General features: G+C 43.6%; 3 protein-coding genes across 7 annotated transcripts in view; 2 read left to right on the top strand and 1 right to left on the bottom strand.

The window, feature by feature from the left end:
• Window positions 1–15,169, top strand: part of LOC146990054 (isocitrate dehydrogenase [NAD] subunit alpha, mitochondrial) — a 242,259-nt gene that overhangs the window by 8,326 nt on the left and 218,764 nt on the right. The window lies entirely within an intron of this gene.
• On the top strand, window positions 688–9,976 carry rab8b (RAB8B, member RAS oncogene family). Its single transcript, XM_085768128.1, has 8 exons — window positions 688–1,004; window positions 4,391–4,451; window positions 4,752–4,812; window positions 5,036–5,113; window positions 5,209–5,298; window positions 5,525–5,590; window positions 6,054–6,104; window positions 8,179–9,976. The coding sequence occupies exons 1-8, from the start codon at window positions 881–883 to the stop codon at window positions 8,266–8,268; spliced, it is 621 nt and encodes a 206-aa protein (XP_085624254.1). The 5' UTR covers window positions 688–880; the 3' UTR covers window positions 8,269–9,976.
• Window positions 12,148–15,169, bottom strand: part of plekhg4 (pleckstrin homology and RhoGEF domain containing G4) — a 49,422-nt gene continuing 46,400 nt past the window's right edge. For 3 of the 5 annotated variants that reach the window (XM_085768113.1, XM_085768094.1, XM_085768089.1), the window contains exons 18-23: window positions 14,109–14,289; window positions 13,910–14,026; window positions 13,666–13,807; window positions 13,250–13,350; window positions 12,846–13,169; window positions 12,290–12,429 (exon numbers count right to left, since the gene is read on the bottom strand). In XM_085768113.1, the coding sequence (XP_085624239.1) occupies window positions 12,871–13,169; window positions 13,250–13,350; window positions 13,666–13,807; window positions 13,910–14,026; window positions 14,109–14,289 (840 nt within the window). In that variant the 3' untranslated portion in view covers window positions 12,290–12,429; window positions 12,846–12,870. Of the gene's footprint in view, window positions 12,430–12,845; window positions 13,170–13,249; window positions 13,351–13,665; window positions 13,808–13,909; window positions 14,027–14,108; window positions 14,290–15,169 lie in introns of all 5 variants that reach the window. The other 2 variants (XM_085768102.1, XM_085768119.1) reach the window with 1 other exon arrangement.

Here is a 15,169-nt window from a genome sequence, read left to right as displayed (position 1 = left end):
AGGATCAGACAAACTGCCTTTTACTCCCATTGACCTAAGTGGACAGAACAAAAGACAGCTGTATGTTTGTATTTTAATGTGTCTGACAACAATACATTCATTGTTGTTCTGGACAGATGATGTCGCTCATATTCTATGACAATTAATTTATAATCATCACATCTTATAATATACTATCACTACAGATTGAGAAGTAAGAACACAAGGGGAAATACTAAATATAAACAGCAAATAACTAAAAGCTGAACATCAAAAAATGAATATTCATTGACACTCACACATAGGGATCAGTGTAATGTTAATAAACACGTGTGGTACTGAGCCAAAAACAACATATACCATAGGTATTTATGATCTAGTGTGTACCACTCTACTGTATCCTGCCGTATATATGTGTTTATTGTTTAGCCTTCTTGTTGTGTTATGTTTTCATACAATAAAAAAAAAGTAACACAGGCAAACATGGGTATGGATGCGTGTCAGATTGTAATGATAAAATTGTGTGGAAGAAACTTAGACGATTTGATTGACTGGTCTTTAATTAGTTAATATTTATATCATTAAAAGTCTTTGGACCTGGAGGTTTAACGTGACTGATAATAAATGACGCAGTGAGACCTGAGAAAAGAGTCTCAATCCTGGCGTGTCGGTCGTTTTATTGTGAAAAGGTCCTTCCGGATGTGTGTCCCGGCGTGTTCCGGTTAGCTTGACGCTGAACCGTTTCCTGCCCCAGTCGGACCCGTTACAGTAGAAACCAGTCCGGAACCAGTGCTCCCACCGAGTCCAGCGAGCCCAGCACCGTGTCGGCGGGTCGTGGGAAGACGGAGGCGGCCGGAGGTTCCGTTACATTACCGGCAGCACCGGGACAAAGGGCGGGAACATGGCGAAGACGTACGACTATCTGTTCAAGCTGCTTCTGATCGGTGACAGCGGCGTCGGTAAAACCTGCCTCCTGTTCCGGTTCAGCGAGGACGCCTTCAACACCACCTTCATCTCCACCATCGGTTAGTCCGCCGCGGCCCCGGGGGTCCGGGGTGGGGTGGGGGTCTCAGTGAGACACGGGGAGGAGAGGGGAGGGGAGGGGCTGCTTCCTCCAGGAAAGTGAAAGCGTTTGATGAAGAGGAGGGGGAGGCGGGGTGACCTTTGACCCCACTGTTCAGCATGACTTCATCATCAGGTCCAACTTGCTGAAGTGATCAGCTGGTTGTCATGGTGATGAAGGTACAGGTACCTAATGATGGTAACCGGTTGGCATGGTAATGGCGGTTGCCATGATGATGGTTTTTATGTTTGTTGTCTGTGATAGTGATGATGGTTGTGGTGGTTGTTGGTTGTCGTGGTGATGATGGTTGTGATAGTGATGATGTTGGGGTGTCTGCGGGCTGCCATAGTGATGACAGTTGTAATACCTGTCATGGTTGTCATGGTGAACAGGACTGAGAGTCAGCATCAGGCGAGCCACACCTGTCTCCTAGACAACAGCGCTCTGTGTTGCTGTAGTTGGTGTGAGGACAGCTGCTCCGGCTGCGACGCCACCGTCCTCGGTGTGGAGACATGGACGCGTCCTGGTGTCACCACCACCCACACCTCTTTACCCTCGTTGCTGCCATAGCTGCTCAGTGGGGGGACAGGTGAGGCCGAGGCCTCAGAGCGCCCCCTACTGGACCACTACACCGGCCTGATGACAACTACAGCCGCAGCTACGTGTCCTCACTGATGGTTGGACTGATCGTCTACTGGGGGATGTGTCTCTTCCCACAGTGACGTCCTCACATGTCTGGGTTGATAAATCACAGTAAACCTGAGACATCACACTTCTGTTTAAAATGGTGGTTGACTTGTTACCGAACCGGCTGATTGTTGGAGCTGTAGTGAAGAGAACGTCCCCGATACGACGTTTAAACAGAGACAGTCCTCATAAAGATAGACATCCAGGTACACACACACACACATGGTGTGTTTCCGGTGTCACGAGCAGAGTGTGTCGCTCTTCTGTTTCTGATGGAAACAGGAAGTGGGAACTGTCTTCTTCTGTCTGCACTGACACACTGCTGCCCCGTGTGTGTGTGTGTGTGTGTGTGTGTGTGTGTGTGTGTCTCTGTTAACCTCTTTGTAAGGACTGTGGTGGCTGTTGTCTGAAGCCTCGGGTCTGGGGGGGGGGGGTTAACATATCAGTCCCCCACATGTATAGACAGACATGAGTAGTACCCTCAGTGTGTGTGTGTGTCGGTAAAACAGATCAAACTCCTGTCGCTTGTTGTTCCTCATGTTCCCACATTGTTTTCTACACAGTAATGTTGCCGTGGTTACTGTCCTGCTCAGCCTGTTGCTGTGTGACCTCTGACCTCTGACAGGCTGAGCAGCTGTTCCTCGGCTCGCGAAGCAGGAAGTGGAGTTGATGTTTAGTGCTGCATAGAGAGCTGAGGTCGTGATGTCACTTCCTGTCTGGGCACCGGTGCAGTACCACCTCCTATTGAGTGTGTGTGTGTGTGTGTGTGTGTGTGTGTGTGTGTGTTATTATAACAACAGCACAAAGAGTAAAATTAAGTTCCCATGCTCTCTGTGTTTTGGGGATATTTAACCCAAGAAGAACAAAGGCTGATGGGAAACTGAGTCAATTTAAGGCAAATCCTGTTGTCGTGATTGGACTCAGAGTTCAAAATATCTTCAGTGACTTCACAAGTAGCCGTTATAACGTAATACAGACGCCTGCGTCCCCTTGTCACCTGTGACACCGGAGTCGCCTGTAGAGTGTGGCGTGAGGTGCGTGCACGGATCGGCGTGATGATGTCAGTGACTCCTCCCACCCGCTCCACCTCCGTGACATCATGAGGAGTCTGGTTGTAGTTTGTCTCTTGTTGCTGGTTTTCTCCCAGTTCAGCTGCAGGAATGTAAAACGAGCTCCCACAATCCTCTGCTGCTGTGGTCACACAGAGGATGCACTGTCACCAGACTCATGAGAGTCAGCTGACCTCTGAGTGTGTGCGTGTGTGTGTGTGTGTGTGTGTGTGTGTGTGTGTGTGTGTGTGTGTGTGTGTGTGTGTGTGACCATATGAACATTTGTATGTAAAGTATGTGAGAGATGTGTGTTGAACACAATGAGCCACATTGAACAGTAGAGAGAGAAACTGTGACTGTGTTGTTACAGTGACTTAATGAGTAAATTGGATGTGTGTGTGTGTGTGTGTCTACATGTGTGTGTGTTTGTGTGTGTGTTATACACACATCCCTTTTATATATATAAATTTTTTCTAACTTTATTTTTCACGTTTTTTGCACAAAACATAGGCAGCATCAGTGTAATGGACAAAAGTAGGTATGGGTACAATATGATGTGGCTAAATAATACAAATGCTTGCCATGTTGTGCCCTTATACTGTAGACACAAAAGAAACATTAAAAAAGGAGAGAAGAAAAACAAAAAGCATATGTACATATATATCTGTGCACGTGATATCTCGATATCTCGACACATGTTCGCTTACACATATGACTAAATACACGTCCCTTTTATATTGAATATTAGTCGTGCAGTACCGTGAGTTGAGGTACTGTGTTATGACTGATCAGATCTCAAGTTGATAAAACAATGTCTTTATTTTTACTTAATGTGGTCCTGCCTGAGTGAAGAGCATCTAAGTCTCTGACTCTGACCCTCTCTGTGACATTTACAGCTCTCGGCGGGGGGTGGGGTGGGGTGGGGGGGGGGTGAACTGCTGCTTCCTGTGGCGAGCTGAGGTCATTTCCTGCAGGGTGTGGCGATAACAATTGAGTGCTGTGCTGCCATCTTGGTGCCATGACTGAGCGTCTCACACTGCGGTCACACAGGATCTCTGAGTCTGAGCCGCCACGTTCACATCTGGGCTGAGGCCACGTCATGGGGGGGGGTCCTGAGCTCACATCACTGGGCTTGGCAGAGCCCGAACTATCAGTTACCATCAGCTGATATTAGTAAATGGCGATGATCATCAGTTAATATCAGTTGTATTGGTTAATAGCATCAAGACACTGTGTCTTTCGGGGGAGGGCGGGGGGGGGGGGGTGGGGGCTGAGCTCAGTACACGAGAGGCAGGCAGCGGTCGGGGGGAGGATGTGGAGCTGTCAGGCTTTGTTTCCGCAGCTTCTTCTTGGAAACAGATTTTTGTCGTCAGAGCAGGAAACGTTTAGTCGCGTTCATTAAAAATATCTCTGACTTCCTCCTTCGCCACCAGCGACACGCCCCCTCCTCAGCTGATTCACCTCACAGCAGAGTGTGTTTTAAGCCCCTCCCTCTCCTGCCACCTGGGTGCGGTCAATCAGCACATTAGGAAACAGTCCGGCTGAAGATGAGGGTTTAATAATGAGACCCCCACCATGGTGCTCTAACCCTGATGTGTCTCTTCTCTTTCAGGAATCGACTTTAAGATCCGGACGATAGAGCTCGATGGCAAGAAGATCAAACTGCAGATCTGGTGAGTCGGGGTTCAACACCTGACCCGCCCCCTGACCTTTGACCCACTCCGGTGTCCAATATGATATCCATATAGTTTGTTATATTCTGGTGTAATCACTGCTCGGTGACGTAATCCAGCGGACGGACACTGATTGGCTGGTGACTGTAATGGGTCAGAGGTCAGCGAGAGGGAAATGCTTAATGGAGCTGCGCGCCCACACACACACACACACACACACACACACACACAGACAATGATGCTGATGTTGTGTCGGTGGACGTTTTAACCTTGGACCGATGTCACTTCCTGTTCCTGCAGGGACACGGCGGGTCAGGAGCGGTTCAGGACCATCACGACAGCCTATTACAGAGGGGCTATGGTGAGTCCCCCCCGCTCCGATTACCTCTCTGTCACTGGACGAGAAGAATAAGAGCTGGTTCGAGCGTTCAGACTGAAATCACTGAAACATACCTTAAAGGGATAGTTCACCCAAAATTCAAATTTCACTCATTTTCTACTCACCCTCATGTCGACTAAGGGCTATTACAGGTGCCTTTAAGTTATTCATTATACACACACTCCCCGTCCGGTCTGTGTTTCAGGGCATCATGCTGGTGTATGACATCACCAACGAGAAGTCCTTCGACAACATCAGGAACTGGATACGAAACATTGAGGAGGTACGACACAAACAATATGGCCGCTCGGGGCGGTGACCTCTGACCTGATGGTGGATGAGATGGACAACCTGTGTTCCTGTGTGTGTGTGTTTCAGCACGCGTCCTCAGACGTGGAGAGGATGGTCCTGGGAAACAAGTGTGACATGAACGACAAGAGACAAGTGTCCAAGGAGAGAGGAGAGAAGGTGAGAGAGATGATTGATCAGTGATGAGCTGCCGATTGATTTAAAATGAATCAAAGTTCTCGATCTCTGTGATTTATTAATGAATTTATATTGGATACCACAAACGTGTTCATTTTAAAACATGACAAAGTATCATGTGTAGATCTGTTTGTCAGGATGATAGTTACCATGGTTATGCTGATCGACATTAGATCAATGACTCTGTTTCCGTCTGTGTGTTGATCAGTTGGCGATCGACTACGGGATCAAGTTTTTGGAAACGAGTGCAAAGTCCAGCATCAACGTGGAGGAGGTCAGTCTGAGTTATCTGGTCAACCCTTATTTTACGTCTGTGTCTTCATCTGCTGAATCATGAATAATGTTGTTAATGTGATCTGAGATGAAACAGCGACACCTGCAGGTGAACTCAGGTAGAGACACGTCAACAATATGACCACATGACTGCAGTGAAACTCTGATGCGTCTGTTACCAACACGTGTTTGAGAACAAGCTGGAGTTAAAGTCAGACTGTCTCTGCTGCAGACAGCTAGTTCATGTTTGAGATGTTTGAAATATTTAAATTTGTGAGATTTGTGATAGATATTGAACCTGAGGTTACCTCAATAACCTTTAATCCTAGTTCATAGTACAGGCCTCAGGCATTGGTCCTGGTCCTGGTCCTGGTCCTGGTCCTGGTCCTGGTCCTGGTCCTGGCCCTGGTCCTGGTCCTGGTCCTTGTTCAGGTCGTGTTGATGATGCTTTTTTATCTCTTCAGGCTTTTTTCACTCTGGGCAGAGACATCATGACCAGACTCAACAGGAAAATGGTGAGTTCACAGACTCTATTTATTTCAGTTTCATGTAACCTCAACATTATGAGTTCACACCAGTTAAATCCAGTTATACACAGTTTATTTATAGAGCACAGTTATAGTTGTACATGTATAATACATACAAGGATATATATATGGAAAGAAAGCGATAAAAAGATGATAGAAGAGCTGGATAACGCAGGTGTCACAGCACTGATCTTCAGTATAGTAGGGAGGTTAAGCCCAAAAAATAGGCCTTTGACTTCAAGTCATGATGCAAAGGTTTCCTTTGGCATGGAAGTACCTTAGGGTCATACAAATAAATCTATCCTAAGACACAAGTGAGATCACACTTTGTATCCAAAATAAACACGTTTTTAAAATGCCTTTTTTTAATTGAGAAAATGCATGCTAAAAGCACATTCCATTTAGAATGTCCATATAAACTCAGGCAGATCCCCTGATGCCTTCAGCTCCTGGATGAGATCTACAGCTTCTATGACAACATGCAGCTGCTTGTGTGACAGGATATTGGGTTTTATTCATGTAAAAACATGAATAAAACTAGCTGATACTGATTTGTTGAACATCAGACAACAAATATAGCCTACAAGTAGTTAAATAATAAGATGTAATTCATATCACAGTAGTGTCAGGAAAGACCAATTAGCCAAATATTGTGTTGGTCAAAATATAGGCCTACCTATAACTAGTTACTGCTTGTGTATGTTGATTTAAAAAAGTTGAATTTACATGTATGACCCATTCTGGGTCATATTAGAAGTCAACTTAAAGTCAAAGGAAAAATGTTTTTACTGTTCTCAAATGTAAAACTGGGTCACATTGGACCCTCTACATTATTTAAGGCTTATATAACCTGATACTGAAATAATTTTACATTATGCTCCTAAAGTAAACTAACACATTTTAGTGTAGAACGCCCTTAATAAGGAATGTTCAGCTTTTATGTACATATAGGGAAGTTTAGGTTTGCAGCTCCCACATAAAGCATATGATTAGGACTGACTTATTTCACCAGCGCAGTATAGCTGGCTAAGATCCTCTCTTAGAGTAATGTTGATAAACTATAAGCTTCATTATTTTGGTAGATTTTTACTTTTGTGAATGCTTGTTAATGCTCATCTTATCAATCTCATGATGTTACAGTATCTTTATTTCTTATTTCAAATTAGCCATAATGGAATGTCATGACTGGACTTTATGCTTCTTATGTGAGTCCGCCCTACAGATTGAAAAACATTAGATCCCTGTTTATCATTCAAACTGAGAAACAATCCTGAAATATTGCAATCATGTTACAAATAAGCTGTAGATCACATCCAGGAGCTGAAAACATTGTAGTTTCTATGGACATTCTAAATGGAATGTGCTTTTAACATGCGTTTTCTCAATTAAAAAAGGCATTTTAAAAACGTGTTTATTTCGGATACAAAGTGTGATCTCACTTGTGTCTTAGGATAGATTTATTTGTATGACCCTAAGGTGCTTCCATGCCAAAGGAGACCTTTGCATCATGACTTGAAGTCAAAAGTCGCTTAACCTCCCTACTAGTATAAGGATTTATTTTCCAAAGATGTGCCCAGCGAGAAAAGACAGCTGTTTTAGGTGTGGTTTAAAAACAAAAAGAACATGTTTTTGCGTTGTTCTATGATAAATTTGTCTTAATTTCTGAGCATGTAAGATATTATTTCATAAGTAAGTTAGAGCCATAGGTTGCGCATCTTTAAATCAAACTTCTGGTGGGGAGAGAAATGAAATACATATAGAAACAAACTGGTTGAATATACAAAATAAAGTACAACTGTCGAACTATAACTTCTCCAAAGCATGAATGGGACGGGGCGATGTGTAAGGCCTAATAGCATGTCTGTCAGACTGTAGCAGCTGAAAATGTCCTGGAAAAGTCCTGGAAAATGATTATAAGAAAAGAGTGGGAACCCTGTAAAACAAACAGGTGTTCACAGACAGCTGTCTGGATTATTTGTATTATATATGTATATACAATACACACACACATACTGTATAGTGGAGAAGCTGAGTGAACGTATTCTTCTTCTTCTTCTTCCAGAATGACAACAACCCATCAGGTGGGGGCGGTCCAGTGAAGATCACAGAGTCTCGCTCTAAGAAGAGCTTCTTCAGGTGTACGCTGCTGTAGGTGGAGCCTCCTGGGACCCCCCCCCCCCCCCCGATGGAGGAACAACAAACATGAGGAACCAAACGTGTTGATTTAATCTGCTCGGATCAGACTCTTCTTCTCCTCTCCTCCTCCTGCACGCCCCTGCTCCCCCTCCTCCTCCTCCTCCTCCTCCTCAGAGTCTTAACATGGTTTTAAGAGAGTGATGATGATGATGAAGTGTGAATGTCAGAGATGAAGAGCAGAGTCTCAGTTTTCTTTTTCTTTTTCCTTTTTTCATGTTTCAGTGTTTTATTTTTCCAAAGATCGAAGCCTTAACGGAGTGAACGACATCACACTGATTCCAATCACTCATCAATATCAAGAGATTAATCAAGAGAGCTAATATACTGAATTAATTCAAATGAAAAGATTTCTCATCTAATCTCTTCTTGATTATCAACTAACAAAATTATAATTTTTGAATATTCAGTTCAAATGATTTAAGTTTGCGTTGAATGAAATTGTTCACAAGTTAAAATCTCCTCGTTAAAGAAACAAACTGTGAATCTCAAAGGTCAAAAAATCACGTTTACGTCTTAAAATGTTCCATTATCAGTTCTGAGTGGAGTCAGACGAGACTTCAAATATTATATCTAGTCACTGATACAGTTTTTGTATTTTTCTTAAGATACTTATTTGTTTCATTATTATTTCTACTTTAACAGAGGATTTTCTCCTGTGGCTCAAACAGGAAGTGGCTCTGAATATAAAACAGATAAATATATGATATAATGATACCTGTGATCATTAATATTTAAACGTGTTTGAAGGACAGTGACTTGACGCGTCGTCGTCATGAAAATCACAGAAGGAGAAAATCGCACAGAGGAACCAGATCAGTTTTTACTGCAGCTTTTCTATATTTTTATATTTTATCTTGTTTCTTTAAAAACCACTCAAAGCTTTTTATGATTTTTATTTTTTTAACATTTCTGAGGAATCTGTTTGTTTGTTTGTTTGTTGTTTTTGTATCAACCTGAACTATTTCAGTTCTTGTCGTGTACAAGTATTCACAGTCACTCCTGGACTCACAGAAACTTGAGTCTCATTAATAAAAGTTAACAGGTCATAAAAGATGTAACCACCGATCAGCTGTTTCCAGCTGTTGGTCACGAGGACAGATGTTTCCATGTATTGAACTGTGTGTTGTGTTTACAGGCTTACTGCAGTATTATCAGACTATTATCACATAATTAATCTCCATCTGAAACAGCATCACTGATCAATCATCCTGATTGATACTAATCAATACTTGATTGATCTGCCAGTTTATATCTGTTACTAATTCATCAATATTTAGTTACTTATATTTGTATCTAATATCGAATTAATCAATTTGAATCAATTGATTAAAAAAGAAAAAGTATTGATCAGGTTGTAGAATGAATGTAAATGAGCATAAATAAAAATAATCAGCTGATCAATATCAGTGGAGATAATCAATTAGACCAATCAGACAAAACCAACTTCACTTCTGTTGTTTTATTGTTGAAGTTTGTTGTTTTTCAGCACTTTGTAACTTTGCTAAAAGAGTGCTATGCAAAATATATTATAATAATTATTATTGTTTGTTGTTACTGAAGTTTACTTTAGTTTTTTCACATTAAAATCAGTTTTCAGACGTTTTCACTTAAGTCTGATGTTTGTTTGTTTTCACATGAATTTGAATAAAGATTTTATATTTCAACTTCGTCCAGTTCTTATTATTGATCTACTGATGATTGATTATTGAGTGACTTGTTCTGCTTCCTGTGTATAAACCTAATTTGGACTGACAGACTCTTATTGTGAAAGGTCTGATTCAGACTCTTATTGTGGAAGGTCTGACTGCAGTGACCTTTGAGGTTCCACCTTCAGGTCGGTTTTATAACAATCAGTCTGATCATTAATCTTATTGATCACATGCTGTTGATGATTGATTAGTAATATGACTGGCTTTTAAGCTAGTGGATCTGTTTATTGTGATGTTAACTTGAATGAATCAAAATTTAAAATGATCATTAATTATCATTCTGTCATAGTCACACTCAGACATAACAGCTGATCAACAATGAATAATCTTAATAACGATAAAAACCTAAAACTCGTTTACCATATATATCCTGGGACCTGGCGTCCCCACTGAGAAGTTAGACATCTCTCTCTCTCTGTCTCCCTATAATACATCCATGGTGTCTCCTCAGTGAAACATAAGACAAAGAGTTCCCTTGACGACCAAACAAACATCACCCGCTGCAGGAAGTATTTCACATTAGAGCTCTGAGACCACGGATCTATAATAAATCCACGGCCCGAGGCGAGCAGCTCGATCTGGTTTCCTGTTCATACCGCGGTTACAGCCTGAGACCAGCAGACTGGACCTCAGGCGAAGGTCAGACTTTCACCTTCAGGTCAGAGGAAGCTGATGACTGGACAATGAAGTCACCTGCTATCACACTGTGTGGGCGGGGCCTGTGACGCTCATATTCTGTGTATTTTACTCATGGATCTATGATAAAAAAATTAAAAAAAAAACATCCATGATTTGCTGTCTGTAGGTTTGTTTGGTGCAGTTTGTAAACACAACATTTAAACTGGGCCCCTCCTCTCGGACTCATCTGTGCACGCCCCCTGCCCCTGACAGCAGGTGTCAGGACTGACCCATGTCCAACTGCTGTTCACACTGAACCCCACCTCCACTTAGGCCTTCAAAGTTCTCGTTTGAATATGTGCTACTACCACCAAGATAGAGACTGGACGAGTGCTGGGCCTTGCTGCTGGCTCCACCAGGCAGGTAATCCCAGCACTTGCAATGGCCGCCATTCGGGCCTGGGGCCACACATGAGTAGAAGCCCATAGGTGATGATTCAGTAGGATTTCTTTAGTCTAAGTCTGTATTTTGTTCTTTTTTAGGAAAATCCTACAGACTCTACCTTTAAACGCCTGTCCTGAGGCTCTGCCCCCTCGTTCCTGTCTGTGGGGGAGACAGCAGCTGATCTCAGTGTCTGCCCCCCTCCTCTACTCTGACCCTGTCCCTGTTGTAGCTACTCACACGCACCGGAAGGCGGAGCTGTTGTTCCAGCGCTGATTCTGTTTACCTGCTTTATAGTTGTTGATAAATGCAATTTTGTAAGGCTGAAACTAAAAGTATCATTCAATAATTTTATAAGTGCTCATTTTTTTAATTACTTTTTAGAAAGTCTTGGAGACATATTTGTTTAACAAATTACATTTAAGATTCGTATTGAATCGTATTGTTTGTTTCACAAATAATAATTATTTATTATAATTGTCAACCTTTTTAATTTGTTAGGTAAATTTCACATTAACAAAGCCAAAATGTCAAAAGCAACCCCATCATTTAAATTATATTTTAATTGAATTAAATTACTTTAAGTCTCTAAAATATATAGAAAATAATAATAATAATAATGTCATATATATTTATATATACATTTCATTTATTTGTTTATCTTTATTTTCCTTCTTATATCCTTTTTTTTACGAAATGGAATTGTCTGAATGTTTGTACATAATTTGTTCTTTCCTTTGTACCCTGTCTACTTGAACATCCTTTACCTTTGCCTTTACTGTCAGTTTTGCTGTGGGTAAAATGACGAGGCCGAGACACAACCCTGTGAACGGATCAGATCAAACTATCAAACAAGGCAACGATAATAATAATCGTATTCAGCTGCTGAACTCTGATGAGCCATTTGATCTGTGTTACAGAAGAGGATGAAGCTTCTGTCCACGCCGAGGGAAAACTACCAGCTGACCTCAGATCAGATCAGATCAGGTCAGCCATACACCACTGATGATCTGTGAGTTTAACGTGTTTGTTGCCACAGCGACCAATGTCAGACTGATGTCATGGAGTCGTTTCAACAAACTCTTGTTTATTTTTTTAAGTAAGAAAAGTGACAAACACTGTTTATTTACACACATGTACACACTCTGGCTGATCCTGGGCCAGATCAGACTCTGTTCCTGGAGCAGCTGTGAGGAGCTCAACTACACATAGAAACTCTAACAGTTATTTACACAACAAACTACTGAACCTGCACAAACACATAAATAACAACAGCTGATTTAACTCAGGCACAGTCAGCTGATCAGACTCCACCGCCAGGTTCAAACTGCAGCAGGAAGGACACACACCTGCAGAGACACACACAGACACAGTTTAATGTAGTGACATATGAACATTAACAGATGAAAATGTTTTTATTCTATAAACTGTTTTGAACGTTATCTTACTCCGTGTGCTGTGACATCACTCATTAATTTACATGTGACTGTTAGATTCTGATCATGTGACCACAGCTGTGAGGATCACATGACTGTGAAGAGAACATGTTTGTGTCTATGAACTGTTTAAATAAAGTTTATCTGAGGCAGCTGCAGCTCTGCCTCTGTGTGAATCCACTGATACAGATGATCATTATTTACTGTCTGAATGAAACAGCAGCTGGAGGGAATCTGCAGACGTAAAAGCAGAGCATGCTGGGAGTTCATCTGCAGACAGGTGAGGACCGAGACAGAACTGTTACGGACAGGTGGATGTGTTGACTCACAGTGGCGTCCTCCACGTGAGCTGCCTCACACAATGGTTGCCGGGCCGATGACAGGAGCAGACGTCTGAGGACGGAGACACAGGGTTAACACCTGATGGGTCTCTGCTGCGACGTCTCCGTCGTCTTCTGCGTCTCTACTCACCGCTGACATGTACTGGCTGCTGACCAGCTGTTTGTTAGAGGAGGAGGAGGAGGAGGAGGAGGGCTGGCTGCAGGGGCGGGGCTCCTCGGCCAGTGGCTCCTGGAGGTGGGCGGAGACGCAGCCGCTGTCGGAGCCGGTGGAGCCGGAGAGGCAGCGCGAGGACGAGCCGGAGCTCTCAGTAGCTGAGGGAGCGAGGGAGGGACAGACGGTTAGTGAGGTGAGAGGAGTGAGACCTGCTGAGACACGACGTCTGGGTACGTACTCATGGAGGGCTGGCTGCCCGTCTCGTGCTCCTGCTCATCCTCCTCGATGCAGGAGGCGCTGAAGGAGCCCTCGGCCGCAGAGGAGGGGGGGAGGGTTTGGCTGAGGAGGGAGGAGGAGGAGGGGAGGGGGGTTAAAGGTCATACAATGATGTCATGAGGTCATACGATGGCGTTTCACTGTGAACCAGACCGGACTGGACCAACCTTATATTTTATTTATTTTCTATATGTATATACATATTTAAAATATAGCTATTTTTCTATTCTGTATTAAGCCTTGTAGATTTGTTTTTATTTTAATTTTACAAAAATGAATGCCTTCTGGAAAAAAAAAAAAAGCGTTCTTACCGAGATTGTATGTAAATTTGAACTACAATAAATTTTGAAAAAAGAACCAGACTGGACCATGTGGTACCTGTACATGTGCAGGTTGAGCGGCCCCAGCAGGCTGGAGGAAGACGGTCCTGACGTCCCGGAGTCAGAGGTCACCGCTGCTCGTTTGAAAGGGTTGGAGTGGTCGAAGACGGAGACGGCGATGGACGCCCTCGTCCTGGCACCTGGAAACACATCACACTGATGAATAATATCAATAACACAGGCACTGAGGAGTCAAACGCCATCACGTCCCCTCTGACTGACTGATTGACAGCTGGCGTTACCTCTGCTCTTCATGATGTAATGGACGGCCCGGTCGCTGATGGCGGCGTCGCTCGGCTGAATGTCCAGAAACGGTTTGTTGCCAACGCCCATCGACACCATCTCTTTCAGGCGCATCTCTGAACGGACATGACATCATCGTTAGACCATTACATCACAGAGGAAGAGGACCTGAGAGCGACAGCCCCCGCCCCTCTCTACCTTTGTTCCTGGTGGCCTGCGTCCACAGGATCCTGGCGATGTCGCACGTCCAGGTGAGTTTAGCGTCCGCTGAGGGAGCCTGAAGGATGAAGGTCTGGTTCTTGGACGTCCTCCTCCTGAACCAGATCTCAAACTTCAGCCCGCTGTCACCTGTGGACTCTGTCAGCCCCACGTCAGCCGTCTGAGGGACGAACAGGACAGAGGACAGGGGTCAGGGGTCAAACGTAGCCTAGTTTGAACGTAAGTTCTAACTTAGGATGGAGTTTACGCACTACTAACATTTTAAGTGTTGCACCAGCTGAGATAGTTCCAACGTAGTCATAAGTTATAACTTAAGTCCTCCACCTAGCTCTTAGCAGGCGTTAAGTCACCCGTAGTGGTTGTCATGGTGCATCGTTTGGAGAGGAGGGATGATTAGGAGGAGAGGGGGAGAGAGGGGGAGAGGGAGCAAATTCTCCCAGCTGTGTTACATCGGACGTGTGTTTTCCGTGACAGATCCTTTAGAGATGTATGATGATTTTGATTTACATACACGGTTTCATTTCCCACGAGCGGAGATTCAGCGGATCACTGACCTACTCGCCACAGACCGGGGGGCTCCAGACCGAACAACATGCCCGAACGTGCCATAATCCCTATAGTCTTCTTTACCTTTAATTGTCGGTGCAAGCTGTTTTTAGAACGGCGGAGCAGAGCCGCGAGCTGCTCAGAGCTACGGAGGCTAATGGGATTTCTTGGTTTCCCTCATCAAACTCATCAAATACACAATTAAATCCAAAAACTCCAAATCGTCTCGTGGACAAGTTGTGACCTGCACATTCACCACGCTAATTAATTGAGCGTTACGATACAGAGTTGTTTTTGAGGTAAATACAGAGACTGTTTGCTGAAAAACTGCCCACGACGGGAATGCGCATCAGCGGTTTTGCATGAATTTGCCTCGAAAACAACTCCGTGTGGGCCCAATGGGCCAATTTGCCAAAATGTTGAACTTTCCCTTTAAGGTAGAACGTACACAGAGCTGATGCAACAGGCTACAGGTGTCACGTGTGCCCTGTGAT

This window comes from Trachurus japonicus, chromosome 3 (genome assembly GCF_045865225.1).
Source record: "Trachurus japonicus isolate A0001 chromosome 3, Traja_1.0".
In the NCBI taxonomy this organism is placed as follows: Eukaryota; Metazoa; Chordata; class Actinopteri; order Carangiformes; family Carangidae; genus Trachurus; species Trachurus japonicus.
Note: the sequence above shows the minus strand (reverse complement) of the source record. Positions and strands in the feature narration are given on the sequence as shown.